Source organism: Parus major, chromosome 3, assembly GCF_001522545.3.
Source record: "Parus major isolate Abel chromosome 3, Parus_major1.1, whole genome shotgun sequence".
Lineage (NCBI taxonomy): Eukaryota > Metazoa > Chordata > Aves > Passeriformes > Paridae > Parus > Parus major.
Window position 1 is genome coordinate 57,280,163 of NC_031770.1, and position 15,558 is coordinate 57,295,720.

A 15,558-nucleotide genomic window follows, 5' to 3' on the forward strand; every position below is an offset into this window, starting at 1 on the left:
ACTATTTAAGGAATTTTAAAGTCAGAGCCTTCTGTTTAGTCTTATAGAAATGCACTTACCTTTTCCAGTAAAAGAAAGCAAAAATGCTTGTAGTGACTTTTTTCCCTCTGGAATAATTAATGTGTAATCAACTTTCTTCATTGCTACATGTAAAGCAATGATGCCCAGCTATTATTTTGGTTTAGAGAATTGAGTGTTGTAAAGGGTATTCAGCTTGTCAGGCTGCAATGCTATCTGTAACATTGGAGCGATAGCTGGTGATACAGAACAGTTGGCAATGCTATCTGTAACATTGGAGCGATAGCTGGTGATACAGAACAGTTGGCTTTGTAGTGTGAATTCTAGAATGTCAAGATTGTGTGACCTAAGGCAGCAGTTTGATAGAAACTTGTCCTTCTCCTGCAAGTGGCTTTGACTATTTTGATGGAGTAACTTCTTTTTAGAAAAAACTTTAATACAAAAATATAAATAGACTTTATCCATCTAGATTTTATTTAATATCAGATAGACTTTATACGGAAATGTCTGTCCATGATGCAGAAGCACAGGTACCATCTGTACCCGTGCAGCCATCATGGCTGGCATAAAGCAGGTTATTTGCTTAGCTAATTTGGGAAGCATGCCTGGGTATCTAGCCTTGAGGCAAGAACTTGACCTTGGGTTTTGGAACTGTAGCCAAAAAAATGAGTGTTGGAATTTTTGCTTTGGTCTCACAATCAAGAGAAAAAATTGGCTTTGGGCCTTATGAAAAGGTGTCGAAATCAATCAGTCTGCTGCAGTGCTGATAAAACAGGTGGGTTCTGAAACTGTGGGGAAGAAGGGGGAGCCATAAAATGTCCCATGTTACTGCTGTAATGAAAGGCTAAGTGTGTGTTTGAGCTGAACATTTATAATGTTTAATTTTTTAGATCATAACTCTTCAACAGCTTTGTTTAGTAGACTAACATGTTTAGACTGTATTGTTCCATGAGATCTGTGTAATGGAAAGGGACTAATGCAATGCAAATACTCCTACCTAGACAGAAAATGAGAATTAATGTCAAATAAGAGCTGAGATGTCACAATGTGGGATTCTAAAGTACCAAAACAAATAGTTCTGTTTGTAGAAGTTGAAAAGATTAAAACTGGGTAGTTAATTGTGGCATGTAAACAGACAGTGGGGAGTGAAGATTTCACTGTGGATGTGGAAACACTTGACTCTGAGAGCCTGCATAAATCTTTTCCAGAGAAAGCGGTCTGCAGCATTGTGGTACTGAGTTTGAACAGATCTCCAGTTTTCCAGGGGAAGAAGCTTCTTCCCCTTGGATAAAATTTTAAATATAGTGTCTGCAGGGTCTTTCATTTTACTGTATAATCAGTGGTTTGTATATTGACATTTGGTGTGATAGAATGTTGGCAGACCTGTAGTAACTGCTTCTATTCCTGTCTCGTTTCTTACATTAATGATTCACCATGCAGCTTTGTCAGGCAGTAAGAAAGCTTTTACTGTCTTTAAAATATTACTTAGTGTTTGTTTTTAGTTAGCATCTTTGCTATATCAGGTAAAGAATAATATTGTACATTCTCAGAAAACTTGTGTAAATCAGGAAAATATGTTCATTTACAAAATGGAGATAAAAAGAGAGAGTGTTAGAAAATAATACATTTAGGATTATTTACCATTAGGATTAGTATGGTGATTTGTAGGAGAACAGGGTACTAGAAAAAAGGAGTTTGAGAATCGAGACTTCTTTAGTCCTGGATGCCTTAAACAAATTTTTTCAATATTGATAAATCTTAACTCATCTGTTATAGTTCTATATAAGTATTGTACTTTAAATTGCAGCTTACATGTGCTTAATATCCTCTCTTCATGTTATATTGCTGTTCTCACAATAAAACATAACTATGTTCAGATAATAGCAATGGTACTGTACATGGAAACTGTTTCAGGATCTGTGCTTCAAAGTTGACTTGGGCTCTTAGTTCAGAGGAAACCTGCTCTGTGGTTGTTCTGCATAATTGTCTTTTCCTGTTAAGGGAAAGCTTGTTTATCTGTTTTTTATATATTTTGCAAGATTTCTTCTTATCTTGTTTTTGTAAACAGTGTTTTTCAGACAAGATGTTCAGAGCTGATATCTGTGCAGTTTTTATCCAGCTGCTTATCAATTCCACCTTAGTGGGCTTATCACATACTCCGTGGGGTTTACATGATAGTGAAGGGAAAACTCAATTTCTCTCTCCTATTTCCATGTCTTCTTTGCCATTTGCATTCTTTGTGTTTTTCCCCTAGTGCGCTTGCTGAGGAAAATGGCCACACTAATACACCTCAGAAAGGACTGTTACCTGAAGATGCCAGCGTAGCTTCTGGGGTACTTGAGGCTGTCTCAAAATCTACTCTTTCATCCCAAGTAGTGCAGGTTTCAGAAGATCAGAATATGGTGCCTACTCCAGCGAAAAAGTCAAGCAAGGCAAAACAACAAATAGATGTGAAAGCAGAGTTGGAGAAGAGACAAGGAGGAAAGCAGCTGCTGAATTTGGTGGTAATAGGTAATACTGTTAAATTACATTTCTGACAAACATAAAGTTTAAAAACTGCATTGATAGAATCTGGAAGTGATACAGAAGCAAAACTGTCCTCATGCCAGGGAAGGGAAATCTCGTACTGTTTTCAGTTGCATCTGCATTTTTTGGAGGGAGTACGTTCAGATATCTTTGACTTGGACAGTGAGATTGACTTAGCATCCCTTTGAGCATACAGAACATGTTTGGTTTGGTTTCATTGTTGCAGCGTGAATTGTTAGCATGAATTTGGAGGCTATCATGCTAACTGGCTGTTACAATAAACTGTCTTCCTGACTCTCCATCTCACAGGATTATGTAATTCTATGGATTACAGAAGAATTATCAGTGCATGTGATGTTCATATGTTTAGTATATTTCTTGAGCTATACCCAAATTATATGAATGAATAAAATTGCTGTAATATTTATTTTCTTCCACAGGACATGTTGATGCAGGCAAAAGTACTTTAATGGGTCATTTGCTCTACCTTTTGGGAAATGTGAACAAAAGAACTATGCACAAATATGAACAGGAGTCTAAAAAGGCTGGTAAAGCTTCATTTGCCTATGCATGGGTCTTGGATGAAACTGGTGAAGAAAGAGAAAGGTAGAAATACATTTTGATGGGAGCTACCTTTTTTTCTGTGAAAGAAAAGCATTTATTAGAAAATATTAGTCTGATGGACTGACATTTCAATGCTTAGTTTATCACATGTGACTTAGACTACTTAAAAAAAAAAGTACTAAAAAAATTAAATTAACAATTATATTTGTATGCTTTATAAAAGGCCCTTATTAATTTGAAATATGAAATTTAAAATTAGATTTTTATATTGAAGAAGTGAGTCTTCTGAATTGGTATTTTTGATTGGTTCTATTTTCTCTTTGTTCTGAGTTTTTTATTTAAAAAAACAAACTTTCTGGAGTCATCTGTAAATGTTTCAGATTTTGGGGGACTTATTTTGTTGTTGGGAATTTTGGTGATTGGAAGTAGCATACTAAAAGTATCTGCTACTACAAAATGTTTTGTCCCTTGAAAGTTCCTATCTGGCTGGATTGTCTGTAAAGGGAGATGCAGATGACTAACCCAGATATAGATGTGTATGGTAGGTGTTGCATTTGGTGAGATGGATTTTACCCATCTCATGTAGAGCACGTGGAGGTTAACGAGATGTGGAACTAAGTGTGTAGTGATCCCTCCTTGGTAATCAGGAGTTCTGCCTGTGGATCTTTGGGAATGTGTAACTGTATCTCTATAGTCCTATTCTGCTGATTGTTGCTTTTTTAAACTCAGCTTTGTTTCTCTTACTCTGATACCTTTTTCTGAAGAACTAAACATCAAATGTATAATTAGTAGTGATCTAAATACACAGTTCAGTTGTCTTGTTCTTGTTGTGCTTGTTGTGATACAGTCTGTAAGTGCATGGTAGTACTGGGAATTCTTGGTATTTTTCTTCAAAACTGGATTTATTAAAATAAAGGTAAGAATAAATAACGAGGTCTGCTCTTCCAGCACGCAGGTACCCCTGTAGTGAAGGCTAAATCAGTGAAAGATATGAAGTGTATAATTTTATGGTTGTGTTTTTAATAGCTTATTTTGTATCTCTGTGAAGTTTTAAAGCAGTTTTAATGGTGCATTATATGTATGTTTTGTTGAAGGGGAGTGACAATGGATGTGGGTATGACCAAATTTGAGACACCAACGAAAGTAATTACACTGATGGATGCTCCAGGCCACAAAGACTTCATTCCAAATATGATCACAGGAGCTGCACAGGTAAAGATAGTCTATCTATACTGGAAAAATGCTTTTTCCAGTATCAGTATTATTTGTAACTTCTTCTTTAATTGTTTTTGTGGGTTTTTTTTCTTTTAAAATCTGAGGTGGAATGGAGTCATTGATGGTGTTAATCTATCTTTGCATTTTCTAAACTTAAAAAACAATGTTTGTTCAACATTAAATGTAGTTGCTTTTTTTGGTGATGCTAATGTTTGAGAAGAGGGTTTTATTATGCAAGTAAGTTAGTAGTAAGTTGCAGTTTGATGAAATCACATTTGTGCTTTGAAAGCTATTCAGATATGGTATATGGCTGTTCAGTGAGTAGTTCTGTGAAAATTATGTTGTAGGTTAAGATTTTAAGTGATTTTGAGCTTAAAGAAAAAGGATTTATCGGTCAAGCAAAACGAATTTTTTTTTGTTTTACAGTATATTTTTGTAGGGGATGAGAAAACAGATAACAAAGTTTATACAGAATACATCTATCTTGTCAAGAGGATATTTGCAGAGACTGCATGCCAGTTGTTTTAGGAACACTAGGTGAAGTCAAAATCATTGGACACTATGCATTGAATTCAGTCTCCTATAGATTAGTTATTTGTGGGAATAATACCTCAAAGGCAGGGGAAAAATAACATGGTTACGTAATATAAAAGGAGTGATTGTTGGTTTGTTTTTTTTTTTCACTTAAAGACACTCTTTTTTAAATAATGAAATTGATTCTCCAAAGTAGACATTGATTCAAATTTTTTTTTCAAAGCTAATCTGTGTATGGGTTTTTGCTTTATGTATGTCATAACTGTCTGAAACATGGGTTATATCTTCAGATCTTTGTTGAGTACTTGGATGAGTACTGCTAGTATGATTGTACAGATAGAGAACTGCACTGTAGGGAGACTGGTTTGTCCCAAGTTCTGCTTTAGCTCTGAAGCAGAGCCTGGGTGAGAATTCAGATCTTGTGACGCAGTGGTTAGGCTGCAGAATAGTCAGAAGTTTGCAAATTATGGTGTAATACCTATACAGCCATCTATATGGTGGAATATGTGTTGTAGCAATTTTTTTATGAGTTTTAAAACTAGAAGTGAATCTTCAGTTTCAGAGCAGTGGAGAATGTTAACTCAGATGTGCTATTTCTTTACAATTGTTGTTTAAATAGTTTTTTTTCTTTTGTGAGAAAAGTAACATGGGCAGAAGTATTAAGAGAAGAGTTGCAGATCCCCCAACAATTGTAGCAGTTTAGGAGAAGACAGGGCTGACTTAATAAAGCTTGTTATGTCTGTGTTTCAGCTCCCAGGGTGATGAGGGACTGGTCTGTTTTGGAGCCTGTTAAGCAATCACTGAAACTTTGCAACTTTCCATTGCCTGTTAGAGTGGCTCAGTGCTGAAGCAGTGGCTGGAAATGGCTTTAGTGTCTTTTTGTTGCAGAGAATGCTGTTAGGAGGTGAATCCCCAACTACTGTTATGCAAAATGCAAATCAGCCTTATCAAGGCCAAAATCTGGCCTTTGATGCACATTCAGTAAGTCCTGGGGTACTGTTATAATGTAGAAAATGGAGGCTATCTGTTTTTTGAAGAAGTTCACTGCAATGCACTTCTGAGGAAATTGATCAGTCATCCTTTGAGAAAAGGATATTCCGATCTCATACTGCTGCCATCTCTGAGCTGTGGGGATTTCATGCCTAGGATGAGGTGAGGGAAGTTCAGAGTCAGGACTCTGTTATTTTTCCTGGAATTCTGAAGCATAACCATTTAATGAATGGGAGAAAGTACCACTTTTTCTCCTCGCTTTCCATTATATCCATGTCCTCAGTCCTCTGAAATTGTCTTACCCCTGCCTGTTGACACCAGCACCTTTGCTGTTCACTTCTGTTGCCATCACTTAACATTATGATGAACTAACTGGCAATTACTTACCAAAGCAGGAAAAGTACAAGAAATGTTAGCAGTGTTTAAGGCTAACAGCAAGATCAGTGTTTTTCCCAGTGCTTACATGCTGACTTTTGTGCAGTGCTGTAGACTATTTGCTCTTAATGCTTTGGCAGAGTGATAAAACAGGCTGCTTTGTCTTTGCCACCTTGTGATTTTGGCAGGCTCCAACGTGTTAAGTGGACTGTGAAGCGCTCACAACCAGCATATAGTCAACTGTACAGTACAACTGGTTGTCCCATTTGTATAGTGTGGTAATTTGTTTGTAATTTCTGCAGCTTCTCACTAAGAGGGTGTAGAGACTGAGGCAGGGAGAACTGGACATGGTGCTCATATATTGTGTTCTAAAGCTTCTGAGCGTAGGCTGCTTTTGTTTAACTCAGTGCAACATCCAGAGTGGGTAGATTGAAGGGGACAGGTTGCCCAAATCAGTGTTGTCCTGTGTTTAACCAGGACGTGCTGGTTTATGACATAAGATGACATAATGCCATAATATCTCACTGAAGTGGGTATAATACAAGATGGGACTGAGCAGTTTCAATTACATTCGGAGCACAACAGGATTCCTCCTGTGTAAAGTAAGTTTCGTGTGAAATGTTACTGACTGAGGTATTTATCCAGATTATTTCCACCTCTTAACCACTTCTGATTTTTTTTTCCTTTATAATGTAGGCTGATGTGGCAATTTTGGTAGTGGATGCCAGCAGAGGAGAGTTTGAAGCAGGGTTTGAGACGGGTGGACAAACACGAGAACATGGACTATTAGTGCGTTCTCTTGGAGTGACACAGTTGGCTGTTGCAGTCAATAAAATGGACCAGGTACACTTTTAGTTTACTTCATTTAAGGGCTTTTCTTCATTGAAGGGCTTCTGTCTAGATTGGTGGATATTAAGTTTAAGGATCAGTATTGTGAAACTAATAATAAGGCATTGTTTCTTTGCTTTCCAGCTCTGTCCCTTATGTTTGGACTTTATGATGCCATTCTTTTTATTTATGGGTGTATTTTCAAAGTATGCAAAATGTTAATTTTGGTGCTAAAATGAGCAGGGGTCCCTTTTGTGCTTGTGGAAATATCACATAACAGTTGATCTCAGCAGCATCTGTAAGATCATCTTGGTGGTCATTCAGGTCAAGATCTCAATAGTTTTATTTAAATGTGTAAAGTGTGTTAAGGATTACTATTTATGTTTTAAGTTATTACTATGTTTAATATATCTTACTGAATCTGAATTTTGTGTAACCTTTAAAAAAAAGTTGCTATTGAAATTAGAAAGGCTTGCAATTACTGATCAGTTTGTGATCAGTAATTGCTAATGTGTCTTCTATTTTAAAGTGTGAATGCACCTGGAAATCTCATGTTTATAAATACACATCTGTTTCTACTACAGAATTGATGACATGCAGCTGTATGTTCAAGTCATGGTTAAAAATCCATATTTTTATTATCCTATCATAATCTGTGCTTTATTTTAGGTAAATTGGCAACAGGAAAGATTTCAGGAAATTACAAGTAAGCTTGGCCAATTTCTTAAGCAAGCTGGCTTTAAGGTAATATATTTGTGAGGCCTTTGTTGCTTTGGGTGAGATGATCTTTTCCTACAGTCAGGTTTTTTTGTGTTACTTTTTTGGGACTACTAGGTGTACTTAATGTAGCAGTTTCCTTTTCTTCCTGGGAGGGTGACATTGAGCCCTACATAAAGGTAGTCAGTTCTTTAATACTCTTTGTGTCATCATCTTTGTTTAGGTCTGTTGAATCTTTGGGGTACTCAGATCACTTGTAGTTTCTTGGGATTGTTGTCTACAAAGCAGAAGAGACCAAGAATGGTCTATCTTAATGTTCAAGATTACATGAAATACAGTAGAGAGTTTTGTACTGAAGCAGGTGTCAGTGTGGATTATGACCTCAGGAGAATGCCCCTATAATGTTTTCTCAGTTCTAACTACTGTTCATTTGGACTGGCTGTGGTCTTCCTGCAATCCTATGCATAAAGCAGCAATTCAAACCAAAATTTCGCCTGTCAAACATGGAGGACTGTGTTACCTGAGCTCAGTTTCTAGTTGTCAGCATTGATACCATCATATCTAGGTGTCTCCAGCTCTTTGTTGGAATAGAGTGATCAGGCAAGAGGTAACCACAAAGGAGATGTATCCACTGAGTAACTTGCCTTCTCCAGGGGAAATATGAATGTGACAGCTATTCTTTTAAAGTTTAGATGCAAGCATTGAAAAAATGCACCTCTTGCTTCTGCTAGGAGATCCTGTTGTTAATATATGCTGGTTTTTTCTTTATTAGGAATCAGATGTGGCTTATATCCCGACAAGTGGCCTTGGTGGTGAAAATCTAGTCACAAGGAGTCAGTCAAGTGACCTCACACAATGGTATAAAGGAAACTGTTTATTAGAGCAAATTGGTAAGTGCAGTTTTCCTCATTTAAAATAAAGCATCTTAGTCCTGTATGTGTTAAAACATTTATTTTGGGGAAAATGTGGGACAAAGTCATTGGAATGCAACATAATTAATTCCTCTAACTGAGAAGTTGCTGAGATAGTTATTACATACAGACATTCTAAAAGATCTTATCAATTTATTTGCAGATTCTTTCAAGCCACCACAGAGATCAGTGGATAAACCCTTTAGACTATGTGTTGCTGATGTTTTTAAAGGTTGGTTGTTTTTATAATATTTCTAATATTATAATAATTTCACTGATATTTAACGCAAGTGTTAAAAAATGCTGTCAAAATAAGACTTGAAGTTGAAACTTCATGTGTAGTCCTGGACCAGAATAGTACATTTCCAGGTACTACTCCTTGCCAAATCTAAGTAGTACTGCTAAAGGTGAAACACACTGGAAAAGAAATTGAGGAAGCTAATCTACATGACCACTTATTTGTCTGTCTAATGAGTTCATGGTTCTGTGGGACAGAATGTGGGACTTTGCCAAACTGGTTCTCCTGGACTAAATCAGTATTTCTCAAACTTTTTATGAGTGTGGCTTTGGACTCTTTTGCTTTCTAGTCCTAGATTTTAAGCAAGTTTGTCTTGTTCCTTTTCTGTTCATTGTTGTAGTTGTGAATAATGATACGTTCCTTAATTTTTGTACAAAAAATTGGGCAAGTGAGATGTAGAAAAATGGTGGTGGTGGTGAGACTGTTACAACCAGCAAAGGATTTAAGGCAGTGAGCTATTCCCTAGCATTAATAAAGATAGGAACAGCAAGAACTATAACCAGTTCTTACTTTGATTGTCTGGCACTAATAGACTGCCTTGAACCTGTAAGATTTTCATGGTAAACTTGATTTCTTTTTTTTCCCTTTAGTAATTTACAATTGCAGGTGACTCAGAAGAATTAAGGCATCTAGACTCATCTCATTTGAAACATTCTGTAGGTCCCTTGAGAAATGTTACAAACTGAATGACTGCATGATTTGAACTGTTGTAAATATTTGTAATCGAATATGATCACTGAAATTCATATTTTAAGGCATTTTGCTTTCTATTTAGGGCATTTATAGGGGAGGTACAAAAAAAAAATCAGATCAAAATACTGATTGTAAGTAGTATAAACCTGGAAATACCAGGTTTGTGCAATTTTCATGTGGGCCTTTGAGAAAACACTAGATATTGTGTATGCCCTTGGTTAGCTGATTTATCGGAAGCCATAGTGCTAAATATTGAAAACTTGCATGGGAATTTACCCCAGTGTGATATCACTGGTTTTGTCATCTGTGCCATCTCTGCATTTATTTTTTCTTTTTTAATTTTGTGAGCTGTGGGAAAGTGTGTTAGGATTATTGATTGAGATCTTTCAAAATAATATCACAGCTTTTCAGCTGCAATAATCATTTTTAGGCTGAGCAGTTTCACAAAATGAGCAATTTTGTCTACGTCTCTTTCGCTAAAGTATGCAAAAAAATAATGACTTTGGAAGGGACTCAATTTACATATAGAGGGTTTATCACTAAATGTGGCCTTTTAGGTGTTTTTTTAAGCTATTTTTTCTTATATTATGATCTCAAAACTTAATTAACTTTGATGCCACCAGAGGAAGTAGCTGTAGATACAAGTACATGAAGCAACAGTTGTTCTCAGCTCTGTTCTAGTACTTGTGCATGCTCAGGAGGAGCTGTCCATAGAGGAGTAAAAAGTGAGAGTGCTGAGTGTACTCCTACATAGTCAGGAAAACCCCGTTCTCTGTTGAGGCTGCTTCATGTATGATTCACCTGCCTCAGCCAGCTTTTAGCTATTATCCTCCACGGTCCTCCTCATATTCATTCTCTCCAGGCAAGCTATTTCCTGGTCTGAGAGGTCCCTGTAAATCCCTTTGCTGCTGCATTATTGCTGGATTATAATTCTCTCTGGGGTATGACTGATCTGACCCTAAAATGCCTTGTTCAAATCCTGAAGACAGAGAACATGTCTTGGAAGAACCCAAATGCCTTGATGCACAGAAATTGGGCCATTTTTTATGCCCTCATTCTGTCCCCCAGTGTCCATTTTGCACTTGCACTGATTTCAGGGGGAACTGGAGGAACTTGACACTTTTTGGGAAGCAATCAGCATGGCAGTTGGTGAAGCTTCAAAGACCACATTGGTTTACCAAGCCAGACCTGTGATGATGTGAACAAAAGATAAATAGTTCTTGATTGTGCTTGGGAGTGATTGAGAACCTGGAATCAGTTCATGTTTCTGGTTGCCACAAGTGCTTGCCAAGCCAGCTTCAGATTGTTTTGTGTACCATATTGAGGTGGTGTCTAGAACATGACTTGGGTATTCTTTTTCTAGCTGGTACGAGCTTTGACAGTTTTCTGTTTGACATTTGATGTCATCTGTTAATTGTCTATGTTTCACCTCGTTTGATGGAATGAAAAGGGAGATTAGCATGCGGGCATACTGGTAATATTTTTCCAGATAGAAAGATGGAAGCATTCATTACACAGAAGCATTCATTAGTATCTGTGATGAATGCAAAGAGCAAGTTGGTAGTAAGTAACCTCAAATTTTGAGATCAACCTGTTCTTTTAAATTCAGCTTTAAATTCAGATTTTAATTTAATGTGCAACACAAAATACTAAGATGCTTGCTTATATTGCTGAGTTCTGATGTTCAGCAAAAGATTATTTGTTGTTTGTGTGGATACTGAAAATGTCATTGTAGAATCAGTTCAGAGAGTTCTTTTCAAACACACATGCTAAGAAGATGAAGCATTTGTTAAGGTGTATGTGCATAAATGTGCATGAGTAGCATATCTGTGGAAAGTAACTGGCATATCATTTAAGTGATGAACCATTAGGACATTGACGACAAAAACTTTATAGATTTTTTTATTCAGAAATACTTAAGTCATCTCCAGTTATAATAGTTTCTCATATTAAATAGAACTGGATCATTCTTTGATTTTTTCCAGGAGTAAAAGTAATATGCAGACAGAGTATGTAGGATTCTGACTCAGTTAAACAGTAAATAGCATAGTAATTTGCACCTGTATGCATGAGAATTATTATGAGAGGTCTGTCGTATTCCTTTTACCTGTAATTATAGTGAGAAAGTGTTGAATTAAATAATATTGCTAGAAATCGAGGGACTTAGTCTAATACTGAAAAAACTAAAAAATATTTCTTTATGTACCTACATTTGTTTAAAGAAGAATATTTCTTCCTTAGTTCTGCAAAATATAAGATCTAGAGTTTTGAATTTAATGTTTCATTTTCATTATGATGCACAGCTGGCTAACTTGCAAGTACTGAGCCCTGCTGAAAAGGGAAAAAAAAAGCTTCATTTTATAAAAAAATTGTCTATGCAGTGGTGAAGGACTAACTTCTGATGGAAAACTGACTGTATTATGAATTTTTTTTTAAATTGTTGCTGTGTTTTTTACAGACCAAGGTTCAGGATTTTGTGTGACTGGTAAAATAGAAGCAGGCTATATTCAGGTTGGAGAACGACTTCTGGCAATGCCTCCCAATGAAACTTGCACTGCAAAAGGTACAGTCTTCAGAAACATGTTTACTTTCAGGTCAATACTGGGCTAGAAACAGTTACTGAAATGGTAGCATACTGTCAAACTGATACTAACTGTCAAACATAAATTGTGAAAGCATAAAACGAATTTCTTTAGATGTGACTGTGTCTGTATAAATATGTCTCTGAAGAGTATGTGAAATCTTGAATGCTTTTTTTTTTTTTACCATATCAGATAATCCTAGTGTTATAGCCTTGTGGCTTTTGACTTTGCTTTATGAAGAGCCTGTAAAAACATTTGAGTTCCAGCAATATCTATAAAGATATTCAATACAGGAATCACTAGTACTCAGCTTTACTGTGGAGTGTCTCTGCTGTTAGGAAGTGTGAGGATGTTGAACAACCTTTAGAAATTAATCTTATGAATTGATTGTGAAAAAGCTTGAGAATAAAATCATTGCTCCTTTTTGATGTTGTAAAATTTGTCACTGATCCTTTCATAGTATCAAACTTTCAGGATATAGTTGTCTTGAGCAACTAGAAAAGAGCAGAAAATTTGATTTTAATTTCAATGTATTTGATTTCTGAAAAGAAATAGCTAGACATTAAGTGCTTAGCTGTTTCCTGATTAAGCTTGCTGTTTTTTTACTGCAGAATTGGTTTTGTTTCATATGCAAATAGAAAGATAAAATTATGATTTTCCTACATTAGCCAGTGAATAAAAAATGGAGTCCTTGAGATATGAATAGGTTTTTTTTATCTAAGTATTCAGCAATGTGTTGGTTTGGTTGTCTGTTCTGTTCCAAACCCAACTTGTTCAGTGCTAATTTGGGAAGCTCTTCAGTCTTATCAGCTTATACAGTTCAATGCACATTATTCACTTGCACAGGAGTGTTAAAATAATGTGGATGAATTTGGGTAGCAGACCACTGTAGTCACTCCTCTGTGTGGGGAGTGAAGGATGTACCATGGAAAAAGATGTCTGAGTATCTCCAGCAGCACAGTTTTTCTTTTGTACTGCCTCTCCTATGACTGAAATGCAAGTGAAGGTTAGGCATATAAGTTCATTAATCATATGCTATTTATATTTAATGTAAAGGAGTAATACTTTCATTTAGCATACAGTATTTACTTAAGGCAATGTGCACATTAGGATACAAATTGTTCATTTCAAGAGGCTGAATTTCTTTCATTCTGTGATAATGACAGATATATCAAATAATTATCAGCACTGCTTAAAAAATGGTACTTAACATGATTATAGCTGAATCATGCTTTCTGGCATGTTTTTGGCAAGTGGTTTTGGGAACAAATCTGCATGTTGAGAGGTACAATCTGCAGCAAAATAGAACTAGATGCTAGAACTATATGCAGTATTTTCTTTTCTCTTGGTGTCCACCAGAAACCACAGAATGTTCAGTCAGAACTAATTACTCTTGTCCTCACTTATCAGCCAGGTTATCTTTTAAAGAAATTAAAATACATAAAAATCCAAATTAAATTGATTGTAAAGGTGCTTTCTAATAGACACGATGCCGCGAACGAAAGGCTTCAGTTATGCTTTTTTATGAAAGAGTCAGCAAACCCACTTAAGGTAAATGAAAGTTGACACAGTACCATTAAAGTATATGAAAGATGCGGTCTAGGATGTGCGTGTGCCTCAAAGGATGGGTGGGGCAGATATGGAGATATTAGTACTACAGCATTTTCAGGATTGCGTCATCTGTGCTGGCGACAAGGGCCAGGTCCCCTCCTCTGGCTTAAATAAGGCCATGTTATGGTGCAGGGTGTGGTGAGAGAGAATAGTGAATCCTCACCAAGGGGAAAGAAAGGCTTCCTTGGTCTTCTCAGTTAAAAAGCTTTTACTCTCAACCCATTCATACCGAAAATTGATGAGTAATGGTTGATGAAGCACAAATGGCCCAAACAGAGCTGTTTGTTTGTAGCTTGGAACCTAGGTACTTCACTGTGAGGTTCTGTTCTTACTCATTTCCAGGAATCACACTGCATGATGAACCAGTTGATTGGGCTGCAGCAGGAGATCACGTTAGTCTCACTTTGACCGGCATGGATATCATCAAAATCAAGTGAGCAAAACTGGGTTTCAGTCTAAGTAACGGTTTGTTTTTAATGAAAAGCTGTATAACTATTACACTGGGCTACATTGCAGCAGTTTACTTGAAGAATGATGTGGCTACCAGGATATTTAAAACCAAAGTGATGCATATCACCTGGCTTGCATGTACAAACGTTGGAAACATCTGCTGCATGTGCAACGGCAATCTCAGAAAAATGCTATCAGTTTTCATCCTTTGCCCCAGTGCTGACACCAGTAGCTTTCCAAGCCCTTTCTTTTAGACTACTCCTTGGACATTTTACTTGCCAAATAAATTCAACCTGTGTTGCTAAATAAAACAGAAAATTTTTAAAGAACTTCTCAAATTATCAATCATTCTAACAGGACACATGCAAACAACTGCCATGTTGTACTAATAAGCAAATCTGTACGAGTGGAATTGATGGAAACTGTTTATTCAATACATTGAGCTGCTTGTAAGATTTATTTTCCTATATGTTTTGCTAAGGGGTGGTCTGATATTGAGGTGCAGCAAATCTCTTTGTCTCTTTTCCATTCTGTAGGATTCATGCTAAGCATTAGTCTCAAGTGTCAATTGTTGTTCAGGCCAGATAATTGGATCCACAATTTGTTCACCTTTTCTACATCTCAGTTCGTTCAGACAGCAATCTTTCAAGCTACTCTTTGAAAATCTCCTTGTGTTGATAGTTTTTCAGATCTATGCTTTGATTTAAGGGAGAAGTGTTGCTGTTTCATAGCAGGGTGGGATTCTCAGTGGTGAAAGGGTGAGGGAAGTCTCATTCTAGTTGTTGAATGAAGTCTTGAGTCAATTTGTTACCTTGACGTCATTCATCTTTTGGAGATCTGTTAAGAGTTGTCAAGAAAAGCTATGAATTTTCAAGCCCTCTTGATATTGATGAAATTTGATGTATATGTTTAATCATGCTGGTTTTTCCTTCCATCATGTTTTCCCATATGGGATTAATTTTCCTTTAATTTTAAATAGCTAAAACTAGCCCCTGTGAAAAAGCTGTGTCTAGTCTACTTACCAACCTGTAACTAGCAGCAGCTGTCTTGTGACTCCATGTAGAATTTTTTGGAAATGTGTGTTGCTGAAAGCTCAGGTTTTGAGTCCTGATTATGATGTTCCTTTATTATCCAGAAAATATTTGAACTGCAGGCAGCAGTTTGGTAATTTTGGGCACCCTGCAGTATTTTATGCTGTTGAACGGAAGCCCTGAATCTCTGAATGAAAGTCTAATTCTTAAAAATA

At 36.5% G+C, this 15,558-nt stretch overlaps 1 protein-coding gene across 3 annotated transcripts in view; it reads left to right on the forward strand.

The window, feature by feature from the left end:
* HBS1L (HBS1 like translational GTPase) overlaps positions 1 to 15,558 on the forward strand; it is a 58,784-nt gene that overhangs the window by 39,441 nt on the left and 3,785 nt on the right. For all 3 annotated transcript variants that reach the window (XM_015621620.3, XM_015621622.1, XM_033512778.1), the window contains 9 exons: positions 2,273 to 2,529; positions 2,985 to 3,150; positions 4,203 to 4,320; positions 6,919 to 7,065; positions 7,720 to 7,794; positions 8,540 to 8,657; positions 8,842 to 8,910; positions 12,128 to 12,232; positions 14,205 to 14,295. In XM_015621620.3, coding sequence (XP_015477106.1) covers positions 2,273 to 2,529; positions 2,985 to 3,150; positions 4,203 to 4,320; positions 6,919 to 7,065; positions 7,720 to 7,794; positions 8,540 to 8,657; positions 8,842 to 8,910; positions 12,128 to 12,232; positions 14,205 to 14,295 — 1,146 coding nt within the window. The remainder of the gene's footprint in view (positions 1 to 2,272; positions 2,530 to 2,984; positions 3,151 to 4,202; positions 4,321 to 6,918; positions 7,066 to 7,719; positions 7,795 to 8,539; positions 8,658 to 8,841; positions 8,911 to 12,127; positions 12,233 to 14,204; positions 14,296 to 15,558) is intronic.